The following is a 15560-nucleotide window of genomic DNA, read 5'->3' as shown; positions in this document are numbered from 1 at the left end:
AAGATCTCTTCCAGATGTAGTTCTATGACTGTATTCTTTTACTAAGATCCATATAGAAGTCTATTCTTTTTCCCCAAGACATTAAGGGGTTTATTACCTACATTGATGGTATCCAGCACTTAGCAAAGTGCCTAGCACATAGTGGGTGCTTCATAAATACTAGTTGACTATCATTTAAGCCCCAAATACCAGCTTTTTGCCATGACTTAGTCTATGAGAATTAGAGTAACTGATTGGACCAAAAAAGGGAAAACCAGCCAAACTTTGTCTAGAAAAAATAGGTGGTACAAGGCAATGTGTTAGAAGGCTACTATAATTTACTATTTGGTAAACAATTTTCAGGTAACATTCTCTCAGGTGATGTATGCAAAGATGCATCTTTCCACATGCTTTGAAATGTGAAAATGCAGACCTCTGTGTTCCTTGGTTTCATTGGAATGTGTGTAACAGGCTTTGGAATCCACTTGGTTCCTTCTCTTAAATCTCTTACATTAGTCATATGACTCTCAGGGCCCCATAACTCAGGCACACCTTTTCAAAATTCCCATATACTCCCCCGAAGAGAACAAAGTGACTAATGGAACATTCTTCTGGCCTCTTGAGCCTTCCTAGCCTCTAGTTAAGTTTCCTTTCTGGAGGAGATAGCACTCATACGGCCCATTCTCTGTGATCTGGACAATCCATAAAGAAAGAGAATGACCTCTTTGAAGTGGATTTTTCAACCTTGACTTTGAATTCCTTGGACAGTGTTTAAACAGCAATAGAACATTCTGAAAATAGATGAGATTTCAGTGGTCTATGGGAAGTGATAGGAAGAGCTCAGATGAAGGCCAGAGAGCACAGAATGGTATTCAATTGTTCTTAATTTGTTCCTTCCTCAAATAAAGCATCCTCCTGTTCAAATGTTACCTGAAAATTGTTTACCAAATAGTAAATTATAGTGGCCTTCTAACACATTGCCTTGTACCACTTATTTTTTTCTAGACAGAGTTTGGCTGGTTTTCCCTTTTTTGGTCCAGACCTATGGTTCCACTTTAAGCAGTCCTAGTGTAGAAATCCCTTTTGTTGATGCAGAACAGCAATCGATGTCTAACTTTCAGTCTTAAAGAGTTCTTTGGGAGCTAAGAGGTTAGGTGACTTACCCATGGTCCTACTGTTTGTATGTATCAGAGGCAAGACGACTTCAATTCCTGACTCTAAGGCCAGCTCTCTTTCTAGTATGCCACACTGCCTCTCAGATAAATTTTACATATAGAAATCCTGATATATTAGATCTTTCCATTATACTGACATAAAATCACCCTTGGACCATGCTTGAGTTAGATGATGAGTTTGGGGTGCCATGCCACTCGACATGACGTGGAATGGGGAAGAGATCATCACAGTCACCTTTCATTTCATAGGTACATTTAGCTTATGTTCAGGAGGCCTGTTTTATCATTTTCCTTTTAACTTGAGACCAGAAAAATCATGCTCATGGTACAGTGAAGCACAGCATTCTAATTTCTTGGTCTTCACTGGTAATGGAGCATGTTGCCTCTTTTAGGGCCAAAGGCAGGATTATTCCTCTTCAATTGTCATTTTCTAGAGGGTAGGAATGTTAGTTTAGCCCAGGTTGGATAGTGCCATCTTTATAAATGTTTCAGTTATGGGAAGGGACTTTGCCTAAATATAGGGGAAGGTAATAACTGCCCAGCATAGAATCAGTACAAAGTGTTAGCCAGAATAGCTGTATCCCTATGTAGACTCAAAGAGCACTGATTTGTAATCAATACACTATCTAGCTTATCCCTTCATTATCATGTCATTGGAGCCATCTAATGTTGATGAAAATCCTCATTGTTGTTGATCAAACTCTAGAGAAAAAGACCCCATACTTCCCCCACCCCAAGACACTAACTCTTGGTTTGGCTATGGAAATAGCTCTAATGTCCAGGGACAGCCCTCCCTACCCCAATCTAGCCAAAACATTTTGTGGCTCAGAGCATATCTTGGTTTTTCATAGAACACCAGCATAGGAATTTAAACTCCTTGAGGACAAGAACTAATTTTTTCTCTATCTTTGTATCCTCACACGGTTCCTTGTATATAGTAGGTACTTAAAAATCTATGTTGAATTGAATAGAAAATAGGTGTGTCACTCTTCCTCCAAACATTTGATTTCTTCCAAGAGGCATTGCATAGAATTTAGATCCCTGAGGACACAGGACTGAAGCCAAATCAAGAGACCTCAAAAGCAGCCCATGTCCCTCAGATATTATGGGGGACCAGGAATTAGAATAGAGCATAATCCCACACCACATATTCTGGGGAAACTTGAGGAGATACACAACCTAGAGAAAAGAAGATTGAAGGAGACATGATAGTGGTCTGTAAGTACTATTATGTGGAAGAGATTAGATTTGTTCTGCTTGACCCCAGAGAAAGAACTAGGCATGATACAAGGAAGTTGCAAAGGTGCAGATTTAGTTTTAATATAAAAGAGGGGAAAACCCTCTCTACCAAATAGAGGAATCCTAAAGAGCTTTGGGAGGCAATGAGTCAGTCCCTTCTCCCTAGACATCTCCAGGCAAAGAGCAGATGATCATTTGTTGCCTGTCTTGTAGAGACGATTCTTATTTGGGAAGTCTTGGGATAAATGTCTACTGAGACCCCTTCTGAGATTCTGTGATTCCAAGGGGAATGTGCACAAAAGACCATTAAGAAAGTTAAGTGGCAAGTGTGAGAATATGAAGTGAATGGTTTGAGGAGATCCATGTCACCAGCACCCAGAAAATCGTAGGCACTGTGTCCCTTCAGGGAAGAGGAAAAATGACATGAGAAGAAAACCAGGCAGACAGGGAGGAACCGGTTACTATACATAGACATGAGGAAGAGGGGGAAAGATATGCTGAGGTCTCTACAGATCATTAAAGGAAATAACCTCACCTGTTCATCACATCCCATGCCCTTAATGTGGACATCTCTTTGCTTGAATGTCTCGGAGGACCAGGAGCAGCCAGCCGTGGTTGCCACACAAATAGAACTTGGGATGCCTATGAAATAAAGAAGTGGCTAGTAAATAAAACGGTGAAAAGTCCTGGACCTGTGCCAGCGAGCCACTTAAGGAAGTGTCACAGGAGCCCAGAGTGCCACCCTTGGAACTTCAGCCACTGAGTGGAATGAAGAGAGAAGGCAGTGTCAACCCAGCTAAGTCAAGTCACCTCTTAATGCACAAACAAATAGAATGTGACAGGGCCCAAGGGGCCTGAAGAAGAAAGGAATAGTTGGTCTCCCCCCACTCCAAAGAGAGGGGTGAACTTGGCACAGGCCTCTAGACAAGTAGCATACTCAGCAAAAGGTCATTTTGTGTCCTCATTCATAGGAGCTTCCTATGGGCTGCTGGCAAAAATAGGCTGATACACACATGTGAGTGTGTGTATCCATGTGCGCATACCTACATCCGTTTGCATCTGTACCCCAAACATTCTCTTATTTCTAGTTAGCAAAACCATATATCTAAAACATCCACTGTGCTTGATTAACCAAAGTCCTACACCAGAAAAATGAAGGAAACTTCTATCTTTAGTAAGTAAATAGGGGAGGAAGTGATTAGTATAGTGCCTATTATATGACAGACGCTGTGCTAAGCACTTGTAAATGTTGTTTCATCGTAAATCATAGATTTTTCAAGCTGGAAAGGTTCTAAAAGGTTTCCTAGTCCAATCACCTCATTTTATAGTTGAGAAACTGAGGGATAGAGAGAAAGGGATTTGCCCAAGATTACACACAATAGAGTCTGAGTTGGAACCCAGGTGCTCTGACTCCAAATCAAATACTATTCCCTCACTCATTCTCATTTTGGGGTGAAAGTGAGACAAGAGAACCATCAGCCCTAAGTGGGGCACTCTGAGGAGCTTTCCTTCCCATTAAGTGAATGGGCATAAACGTCAGGGTTCATAGCACTGGTTGGGACAGCTAGTTATAGAGAAACACATTTGGTCAAGTATTTTTTTTCCTTCCCCTGGAATTCCTGGCATTCTGAGGACAATGAACAGTATCTATACCTTCCTCTCTTTCACCCCATGGCCATCACCCTTCCTCATTTGTATAGACCAGGAAAATCCTAGGCAGTTTTCTTTTGGACGATGCTCTTCTTATGGATTCCATATAATCATTAGAGCATATATTCAGAGCTGCAGGGAACCTCATAGATCATTTAGTCCAACTCCATCATTTTACAGATGAACAAACTGAGGCCAATAGAGGTTAAATGACTTCTCAAAATCACATGGTTGGAAAACAATCCAATTTACAGTCAAAGTTGAGTCCTCTGACTCCAATCCAACATTTCTTTGACTATAGCTCACTGCCTGGTTTTGTTTTTTTAACACTTTACCTGTTTTATAGCACTTGGCTCTCACAAAAACTGTTTGAGGCAGTAGTTCAAGTGCTATTGTTTCCAATTTACAGATGAGGAAATCAAGGTTTGGAGAAATTAGTTACCTTACTTGAGGATTATAGCTTGAGCGCCAGAGGCAAGAATCACGAGTTAATTAAAGCTTCAGTGGATGCTTGAGCTCACTCATGTAGATATTCACTCCAATGTGAGGATAGCAGTCTCTAAACCTCATCTCATATGAACTCCCGGCTGAATTATATGTAAGCATGGCCAGGTAACAGTAGATGAATATAAGAGCATAACATTTCCCTGGGTAATTAGTGGCAGGAGCGCAGCATGAGCTTTAGACTTGATGTCAGAAAAAACTTCCTAATGAGTAGAGATTTGCAAAAGTCTGAGAGACAGAGTAGGTTCTTCTTCATTGGAGGTCTTCAAGCAGAGACTGGATGGCCTGTCATTTATGTTATGGTGGGGATCCCTTTTGGTCATGAGTTGAATTAGATGGGTCAGTGAGGTCCCTTTATTTTTGTTGTTGTTGAGTCATTTTGATTATGTCCAACTCTCTGTGACCCCATTTGGAGTTTTCCTGGAATGAATACTGGACAGGTTTGATATTTCCTTCTCCAGTTCATTTTATAGATGAGGAACTGAGGCAAACAGGGTTGTTACTTGCCCAGGGTCACACTGGTATTAACTGTCTGGAGCTGAATTTGAATTCATGAAGGTGAGTCTTTCTGATTCCTACCCACTGTGCCACTTAACTGCCTAGGTCCCTTACAACTCTCCAATTCTGAGATTCTACGATTAAATTTGTCATCCAATGACGACAGTGTTATGTGCTGTTTTCCCCCAAGGGTCTATGATTCTTTTCACTTCTTAAGTACTTAAAGAATTGACACCTAAATTGTTTCATTTTTAACTTGGAAAAGGAATATGTGTCAGGGAAGAATGAAAAAATCCTATTAGATTCATTAAAATAAGCATTGAACTTTTTAAGAACTAACATCAAATAAGAAATAGATGTAAATGTGTTTTTTTTCCTCTAAGATTCCATCTTTGTTTTCCTTGCTGCAAAGTGACTTCCATCTGTCCTCTGTATTATTTTCCTATTTATGAAAGTAAAGGGAATGGAGATTGGGAGGAGAGAGAGAGAGAGAGAGAGAGAGAGAGAGAGAGAGAGAGAGAGAGAGAGCCATTAACATAACACACACATGTGAACAATTCTCTCCAGACCTTTATGACACCCATTCAGACCATAGAGGGTCATCAGTATAGGACCACAAAGATGGGCCGTAACCATCATCACCAAACTCAGCAGCAACCTTCACGTCTCTCTCCAACATGCCAGTGTCGCTGCTTGCCCAGGACAAGCCATCACTCCATCCTGGCGAAGCTTTATAGAGATCAGTCAAAGCATTCAGGGAAGATTGAAGTGACAGGGGCCCACTGAGCAAACAGTCAAACATACAGCGCATCATGAAATATTCAGCCCTGACATAGGAGCACTAAATGCTTTCTCAATTAAGAGCACCTATCCTGGCAGCTGGCAAACAGCAGGGTTGTGTTCTCTGCACTGGTTTGTCACAGGGAGTGGGACCAGACACATTCTAGGCAGTTTTGACAGGTTGCTTTGCTTTCAGGAATGTCCCCACCTCTGCACATTCCTGATGGGTGGAGAGAAGTGTGCCTGAACAGGTGTGCCTAGTTTGTCTCTAGGTGTCCTGCCAGTCACCCGGTCAGGAGCTGGGTGTGTCTGGTCCTTTACAACTAAGGCAAGAGAGCAGCTCCCTGACCTGGGTATGTCTTGACCCTGGAAAGGGAAACCTCCCATTTCTTGCAGAACTGATGAGATTTTGGTAAAAAGTTAATGACTGTTAGGGCCCTCATGCCTGTGCCTTAGGACCAGATGCCTCCTGCCTCTTGCTAGAAGTCATTTTTCTCTGGTCCCTGTGAGCAGCCCCAAATCTCCAACCCAAAAGATAGGTAGCTTTACAGAGGTAGGTAGTGACTTTTCAGATTACTCTAAACAAAGGCCAGGAAATCAAGACGGCCACAGATTTGAAGCTGGAAAAAGCCTCAGAGTTCATATGGTCAATCACTCCCTCCCCCTCCCTATTTTATAGATGAGGGGAAATGAGGCCAAGAGACATTAAGGGACTTAGCCAAGGTCACACAAACAGAAAGTGTCAAGGGCAGGATTTCAAACTGAGTCCTATGTCTTTGATGCAGTGTTTTTGTCCATTGTATTATGTTCAACAGGGGGAGTGAGTAGGTCAAAAAAATTTCAGACAGTATTTTGTGCTATTCTTTATCAGGGGCTTAAAAAAGAGTCCCAAACCTTCTACCTCAGCTGAAAGTCCTAAAGTCCAATAGTGAAATCTCCAGAGCAGAAGACGTTGGGAGTTGCAGTACATGCTTGCAAGGGAAGCGGTGCTTTTAAAATATAATCCAGGCTTCCTCACAGCGGGTTTGCTGGAAGAGGGATTTGTGGTTTTGCTCTAGGCTGTTGTCTCCAAGGCAGGCTTTTTGGTTTTGCCGCTGTAGAGTGGCGTTTAGTTTGCTTGCTGAGATTAATTGATGGTAAGCGGCATTTGTTGCTCTATGAAAGCTAAAAACAGTGATATTTTATTCTTTATTTGAAGTCAGGCAGGACTAATTTCTAGCTGAGGACCTTGGAGTTGTTATCTGGGACTTAAGAAACAGAGATGTGAAAAATTTAACATGCCAGGCTTTCTCTACTGAAAGGAAAAGAAAAAAGAAAGGGGGGGAGGCATTTATTGTTAAAGCAGAATGAAGGTTTTAGTGCCTTCATATATGAGGGACATCACAAACCATGATGTTGAGTCTGTCTTCAACTTGTGTGTTAGCAGAGTCCTTTGGGGCAGTTTTCTATGGAGGAGTCCCGTAATGGCCCAATGGTCCAATGGAATGTATATGCCATATAATGTTCATGTTGGAGACTGAGTCTTGGAAGTATCGTAATAGACGAAGAGGCAGCGCCAGAAACTAACTATCCATTTTGTCTCTCCACTCTCCTTAATCTAATTTTAAGATAAGGCTAATTTAACATTTGGGTTGGCCTGGGGGGCCAAGAAAGAACATGAAATAGAAGACTCCCCCCATCAAATGCAGTGTTACATTTCCTCAAGAATACCTGTTTTGGTGCCTGGAGTATCTGGCTTGACTGTCTACGTTGGTCAAAGCAATTCAGTGCTTACAAGGTCACCGTTTCACCTTATCCGATGTAGCAACACTTAGTCACCCTTAAATTTGTATATGTGATTAATAAATGATATAAATCCCCCTTGTGAAAAATTAATCAATTGTGTTTGGGGGCCTGGGATTAAATTGGAAGATATCTAGAAATATCCTAGGTATGGAACTTGCTCATCCAAAACTATCAGCAAGATGCTTTTCTTCCTCAAATGAACAGGCAGGACCCCAAAGCACCACAAGAGCCATTAATTACATTAATTAAGGAATAGCTGCTAAGTTATACCACCTTTATTTCAGGTGGATGGAAAATTCAGCAGGATCTCCTCCAGCTCATAAAATCCCTATTGCCTGAGAAATAAAGTACTATACAGTATCTAAGTAGTTAGTAACAAATGAGCCTTGAATTAATTATAGCACATTTCAGGGGAGTTTGGGATTGCTTTGTGAGTCAAGAAAATACATCAAGTAAGTCATGAAAGACAATATATAGTATCGGTCCTTGGTTCCAAATAACTGGTCTGTGAGGAGCTGTCGTGGAGAGTTTTAACAGCGGTTTGGGTTGTTGTTCTGTAAACTAATGATATCAGAGGGCAGTTCCTTTCCTACTTCTAACAAACTGCCCTTTTCCCCTATTGGGCCTTCTATTACTATAGCAACATTGACTGGTGCTCACAATGGCAAGTGTTCAGCCGTGTTCTCACAAATATAAACTATTCTTTGGGAACCTTCAAAATCTCAATGTAGCAGCATTCAAAACTGTAAATAACGGGTCCCTTCGTTTCCACTTACCCTGGAAGGCTCTCTGCAGTCAGCGCCAACTCCGGGCACTTAAAATTAAGAATGTGAGATTGTTTATTGTGGCATGAGCCACCACATTTTAGTTGCAAAGTAATTATAGCTTCTGCCCGTCACTGTGATGAATCGACATCATTTTCTACAGAAGTTCATTCAGAGCCCCCTGAATATGAGAGCAGGGCTAGGCCTGGGCAAAATCATTAAGTCAGCAGAGCTCACAGTGGCTTTTTCCTCCCTGCCTCCTGGGAACTCAGTCTCTTTTATAGTGACATCCCATCCTGGCCCCATATTGCCCCCAACCTCCTTTCAGGCCCATCAAAACTTTCTCATCTCATGTCGTATTTTTTTCATTCCCTGTTTTCTGATATAGGCCAGGTGGTACAGTGGGTAGAGGACTGGACCTAGAGTCAAGAAGACCTCAGTTCAAATCCCACCTTAGACATTTACTAGGGGTATGACTCTGGGCAAGTCACTTAATTTCTGTCTGTCTCAGTTTCACCAGTTGTAAAAAAAAGGGACAGTAATATCCCCAAGGTATATAATGCTAGAAGAAGTCATAGAAGCTTTGTGAGGAAGGTAACAAACTGAAACACTAGACTTGGAATCATAAAGCTAGACAGAATCTCAGAAGTCATTTAGTCCAACCCCCTTATCTCACAGATGAGGAAACTGAGACCCAGGGAATTGTGTCTTGCCCAAGGTAATACGTATCACAGATGGGATTGGGAAGGGCAAAGCAACAAGCATTTAATAAGTCCTTCCTATGTGCCCAGAGCTTTGGTATTTGAAGCTCAGAATCCTGATTCCAGATCAAGTGTTCTTACAACTGAACCAGGAGAGAACCTGGAATTCATTCATTCAATCATTCATTCAGTCAATATTTATCAAGTGGCTATTATATGTAAGCACCGTGCTATGTGTTAGGGAGACAAAAATGAAAAGTGACAGTTTCTGCCCATAATGGGGTAGGTGATGAGATATGTGCAAAAATAGACATGAAACTAGCAAGAATATGTTTAGTACAGAGGAGAAGGTGAATGGAGTGATTGGGAGCGTCAAAGAAGGGGCTTTCACATCTATCGGGGACAATCAGAAAATGCTTCCTAGAGTTTGCATGATGGGAGCCAGTCTACCATGTCCATAGAGGCAGGAGAGGGCAGAATATGGTGAGAATGGCAAAAAGTCCCTGCTGGATTGGAACTTAGAGTGTGTGAAGGGGGTAGAGACTAAAAAGAAAAGTGGGAGCCGGATTGCGGAGTCCTTTGAATGACAGGTTGAGCTGTTATTTACCTTCTTAATTTTGAGTAAATCACTTCTTCTCTGGGACTCAGTTTCCTCATTTCTGAAAGAAAATTAGTTCATGATGCTGCTTTCACTGTGTGAATTGGGCATTGATTTCTTTCAAACACTGAAATCTAACAGGAAACTAACACATAGTAGTAATAAAAAAGTCTAGGGATGAAAAGGGCACATCATATCCCTCCCCATGTTTCTAATTAAGCTTAAGTCTAAATGACTACCCTTTTTCAGAACAGCAGGTCCCCACTGTGGGAACATTGTTAAAGATAGCCAGAAAAATATTTGAAGTATTTTCTCTCTGTCTCTCTCTCACTCCTCCTTTTCCTCCTCCTCCTCCTTCTGTTTCTCCTCCTCCTCTTTCTTCTCCTCCTCATCCTCCTCTTTCTTCTCCTCCTCCTACTCTTTCTTCTCCTTCTCCTCCACTATCAGGGTTTTGAAAACATCATCATTGGCTTTTCTCTCCTCAGTAAACTAGAATCACACTAGAATCACAGCGTATCAGAGCTGGGTTAGACCCCGTGTCAGATTTCCGATCCATTGCAATACCCTCTCCATTGCATCTTAAAGTCATTATTTACAGGATTCCATCTACCTCCACACTTTTTAAAGAACAGCACCAGGGGATGCCAGATTTAGAATTGGAAATTACCCCAGAGGTCCTGTATTTCAAGCCCTTTACTTTATAGACAAGGAAATCCCAGAGAGTTTAAATAATTTTCCTGATGTCAAACAGATAGTAAATGGCAAAACTGAACTTCGCCAGTTGCTTTCCCAAGACCAATTCACACATTTGTCCCAAAAAAGTATTTGTCTTTCATAGTAATAGAGAGACTAAGGAGGTCTTAGGGATAAAATTATTTAAAATAATTTGTCCACCTCTCACTCTGGAGGGTCAGTCCTCCCTTGCCCATTCTAATTAATATTATGTAATCCTTTTTGATAACCATGCTACCCTGATATATGTTGAATGTAGAATACTGTCTGTTATATTAGAATAATGTCAGAATAAAGAATTTTCTACATATTAAATTTTAGAGCTATGGGGTACCACCTGAAACTCAATAACAATGGTTTTAGGGTAAATTAAAATGAAATAAAAATAAGGCAACTAGGTGATATAATGGATAGTGTTCTGGATTAAAGTCAGAAAGACCTAAATTCAAATCCTGCCTCAGATACTTTCTTAGCTGCATGACCCTGGGCAAGTCACTTAACCCACTCTCAGACTCAGTTTCCTCATCCATAAAATAGAGATAATAATAGTACCTGTCTCACAAGGTTGTCAGGAAGATCAAATAAAATAATATAAAAAGTGCTTTGCAAACCTTAAAGTACTATATAAATGCTACCAATTGAATATCAAATCAGCAATTTAATTCTGTAAGACAGAGGTATAAAACTCAATAGCAAGCTAGCTGCTTCACAACTCCCAAGCCCCTGATTAACTAGATTAAGATTTAATTGGAAAATGTTTAATAAAATAAATAAAAATGCAGTACAACATACATAATGTTAATCTGTTGTTTTCTAATTCAACATGCAGCCCACAGGGAACCATTTCTATTTTGAGTTTGACATTGCTGCCCTAAGGCACGGCAATTCAGTACTTTAAAAGACCCATGACTTCTTCAAGTAGGCACTATTGCCATCCAAGCGCTGGTTGTTTGATTTTTTGGCACAGAATCTTCATGAGTTACTCTGGTCTAGACCAGTATTTGGATGATGAACATCTCAGAAATAGTCTGAGCACACATCAGTTGCCTTTCTAAATTATGTCCTATTGGCATAGTCTTGAAGATCCCAGGATCACTTCCACTCTACAATAAAATGCCATGATAGAACTTTTGTAGAAGCCAAAACATAAACTAATAATTTAAATAGGCCTCAGAAAGGTCTAGCTAATTTTTTTAATGACAGTCACACTATGTTAAGGAAAGTGAAAGGGAGTGACCCCAAACTTTGGAGATCACTATCAGCGAGGATAGTTGTGTTGCTTCTGGAACCAACCTGTGGTGGCACCACTATCAAACAGAGTCTTAGTACTGGGCAGACCATGGATGGCAGATATCTTTGTAAAAGCCACCAGAGGTGGTGTAACAGCCACTGATAGAGATGAATGTTCCCTGGAGAAAGGGTGAACTCACAAAGAGGGGAGAAGAGTCTATCTCATAGACTATCTCTGGATGATCCTTGTTTTCAAACCAAAAAAACAGATCAAAAGAGGATAAATGTGGCTCCATGTACTCAGGGCCAGTTTGTCAGGTGCTCCCAGTCCCAGGATGGTTCTTGCTCAAGCAACACTATAGCTGGGGTGTGAGGGGGAAGAGATTGGGAGTCAAGAGAAAGAGAGAGAGAGAGACAGACAGAGACAGAGAGACAGAAACAGAGAGACAAGAGACAGAGAGAGAGAGAGAGAGAGATGGAGAAGTAGTTAGATGGTTAGTGCAAATACAGTTGTCAAGGAAGGAGGGTGGTGGGTGGGGGGAGCTGTTGTTTAGTATTGAAATCATGTATTCCAGATGTGGGCATTTGGTAGTCAATCTGCTCTGAAGTGACACGCTGCTGAATCTTTAAAGGGCTTCAGTTGGGGAAAGCAAAATCTGATTGGGCAAATTGCTAAAATATTTAAAGTGCAGCCTGTTAAAGCTTTTACTGCGAAGAGCATCACGTCAGAAGTTGTAGGCAGAAAGAGCAAATAATTGGCTTTCCATCCTCATGCTAGTCAGCCAGCATGGGGCTCTGTTCCTATTCCTTCCACATCATTGCTAAACCTAATAGCAACTCTTTGGTTAGGTTTTTTTTTTTTTTTGGTAGTGAAGGGGAATGAGGGGAGTTAGTGGAGAGAAATGGGGTAGGGAGGTGCTGACAAGGAGTGGGGAATGAACCTGAGAAGGGAGAGAAAGCATTGTTTAGAAAGAGATGATTAACAGAGCTCACCATTGAGGTTTTCTGCCTGCCAAATGTCAACTGGATGTGTTTTTCCAGGTTGATGGTGGTGGGTTCTCAGGTTTTGCTTTTCACTGAACAGGTCCTGCAAACTGTTTTTAATGACAATAACTTCATTTTCATCTTTCATGTCTTTCAATATGTAGCTCTAGGGACATCTTCCCATTCATATTTTATCACATTTTCCACTTACATTATCTTTTTTTTCTCTTTCTAAGGCACGACCCTTTGTTAATTCCTGGCAATGATCAGATCGACAACATGGACTCCAACGTGAAAAAGTATGATTCTACAGGGATGTTCCACTGGTGTGCAGCCAAGGAGATCGAAAAAGTCATTCTGGTGAGTGTTAAAGGAGCCCCTTCATGATTCTGACCAAAGCCAGGTTTTCTAGCCCTGAGATCTGCCAGCTGTTTTATGGGACGACACAATCCCCTGTCCTATTTTTAAGATGATGGAAATTAGGAACACATAGAGGGGGCTTGATCTCTGATCAGAGTTTGAACTGGGAGTAATAAATCAAGTGTTCGTTCATTTCTTCAGTCGTTCCTTCCTTCCTTCCTTCAAAGTATCGATCCCCTTACTCTATGTATGGTCTTGTGCTAAGTGCTAGGAACAGACTCAGATCAGATGAATGGCAACTTAGCTTGTAGTTTTATATGTTTGACCTTCCTCCCTAACTATATTGTAAGCTCCCCAAGGGTAGGAAATATGTCTTATTCATCATTATATCTCCCCAGTCATGTACACACTCACACAAGCACACACAAAATCACTCGCATGATGCACCATGGGTAGTAGACACTTGATGCTGGACTGGTGATGATGATAAGGATAACAAACATCCGATTTAATTCAGCCAACAACAAGCTTTGTGTTAGCTGCTGAGGTTATGATGACAAAAAATGAAATTGCCCCTGCCTTGAGGGAGCTTATATTCTAATGGAGAGACATCACCTGCATTCAGCAGGCAAATGCAAAATATCTACAACATAATGCAATTTAATCTCAATAGAAAGAGAGCCTTACCAATTGGAGGAATTGCTCAGGAAAGGCCTTGGGGCTTGAGTTAGGTCTTAAAGGAAGCTAAGGTGAAAAAGGAAGGTGATCTAGACATGGCAGTCTATTGCTCAAGGACAAGGAAGCAGAGGGCCTGTCTAATAGAAGGAGTAGCTAAGAGATCAGTCTGGCTGGAATGGAGACTTCACCAAAGGGAGTAATAAGAAAAAGATTGTAAAAGTTGGTGGGAGCCAGATTGGTTGGTTAATGAACGTGCAACTAACCAGTCACAAGACATTTTTTGGTTAGTGAACATACTGTAACTATAGAGCAACTATTCCATTGTTTCTCATCAGGGACACTGAGGTTCAGCTTAGAACTCTTAGATGTTATAATAATAATAATAACAATAATAACAATACTGGTAATGGTAAGCATTTATATAGTACTTTGAATGTTGAAAAGTACCTTACAAATATTATTTCACTTTATCCTCATAACAACCTTGGGAGGTAGGTACTATTATTATCCCTAATTTATATATAAATGAGGAAACTGAGGCAAACAGGTTAAGTGACTTGTACACAGCTAGTGTCTGAAGATGGATTTGAACTCAGGTCTTCTTGACTCCAGATCCAGTGCTCTGGCCACTGTCCTTGCTTGGCTACTTGGTTTAATGCTTTGGGCTTTCAGAGGAAGGCAAGATCACTTTCTACTGGGGAGGCCAGTGAAGGCTTCATCTGGGAGGTCTGGTCTGGAGAATGAATGGAAAATACAGGGCTTCAAATGAGTCTGTATTGCCCCAAGTCTTTAGGATAACCTTCTGGTGATTGGCATGTTCCTGCCTCCCCTTCCATGCCACTCTCCCATCCCCCACCTTAGTCTCTGTTTGCATTCCATCTGCTTGTTAAAGTGGGCTAGCTACCCAGCTGACTCGGCCAATTAAAAATAATTAGGGGGCCTATCACAGTTAGTTAGAGTCAGGAGAAGCTTCGGCTTGAGGTGCCCATGCACTCAGACCTCCAAGCAGCCAGTAACTAAGTCGAGATCTCCCCCACAAAACTGATGATATTTGAAATGAGGTCCCTAGTGGATCCTCACTTTGTCGCAGTTTATAAAGCATTTCCTGAGGCCGGTGTCTCAGATTTCCCTGCACTGTTGCGCAGGGAAACCAATAATGGTGACAGCCCCCACTTTATCCTAACGATCAGGGAGCAAGAGAGCCGGTTTCCTCCTCTCCTTGGGGGTTGCGGTAATAACCCTGACATTGTCATGAATTGCAATATTGGCATTTAAACAATCAATACACCAGTCAATTCTAGAAAGTAAATCAACCAGAGTTTGATACGTACGGTGGAAATTCATATATATCCCCAAAGACACGATTGGCTGCATGGGGCTATCTTGGTATACAATGACTGGGAGTCATAGAGGGGCAAAAGGGAGGCAATGAACAGAAAGGAGTCAGGGAGAATGGCCCGTAATGAGCTTCCTTGTGTCATTTATATTATTTCATATGACAGGATGCGAAAGGGCCAGCAGTAAATGAACATTTGCATTGCACAAAGACTTCAGATTTATATCATTCGCAGGTATGGTCTCAGAGTACTTTTTTGCTCCCATATTGACCCATCCCAAGTTTTTAATTCTGTTGTCTTTATGGGGGTCTTCCTCTGAAAGGCTTCAGAAGGCTAAGAAACAGAGCACGTTCCAAGAGCTGGAAATCTAGCGTATCATTGCGTCATGGATCACAGATTGCAGAATCTCAGAATTGTAAGGTGCCTCAGAGGCAATCCAATCAAACCCAGACTTGCCCCAAATCCCCTTCCATTGCTTTCCTGTTAGGATCTCTAGTGAGAGGGGTGGCTAGGTGGCGCAGTGGATAGAGCTCTGGCCTTGGACTCAGGAGGACCTGAGTTCAAAT

The 15560-nt window shown here is 41.5% G+C and overlaps 1 protein-coding gene across 5 annotated transcripts in view; it reads left to right on the top strand.

Moving 5' to 3' along the window:
• KCNMA1 (potassium calcium-activated channel subfamily M alpha 1) overlaps positions 1–15560 on the top strand; it is a 907067-nt gene that overhangs the window by 805575 nt on the left and 85932 nt on the right. For all 5 annotated transcript variants that reach the window (XM_027858884.1, XM_027858875.1, XM_027858865.1 and 2 more), the window contains exon 21: positions 12856–12979. In XM_027858884.1, the coding sequence (XP_027714685.1) occupies positions 12856–12979 (124 nt within the window). The remainder of the gene's footprint in view (positions 1–12855; positions 12980–15560) is intronic.

This window comes from Vombatus ursinus, unplaced genomic scaffold (genome assembly GCF_900497805.2).
Source record: "Vombatus ursinus unplaced genomic scaffold, bare-nosed wombat genome assembly UNPS02000749.1, whole genome shotgun sequence".
Lineage (NCBI taxonomy): Eukaryota > Metazoa > Chordata > Mammalia > Diprotodontia > Vombatidae > Vombatus > Vombatus ursinus.
Note: the sequence above shows the minus strand (reverse complement) of the source record. Positions and strands in the feature narration are given on the sequence as shown.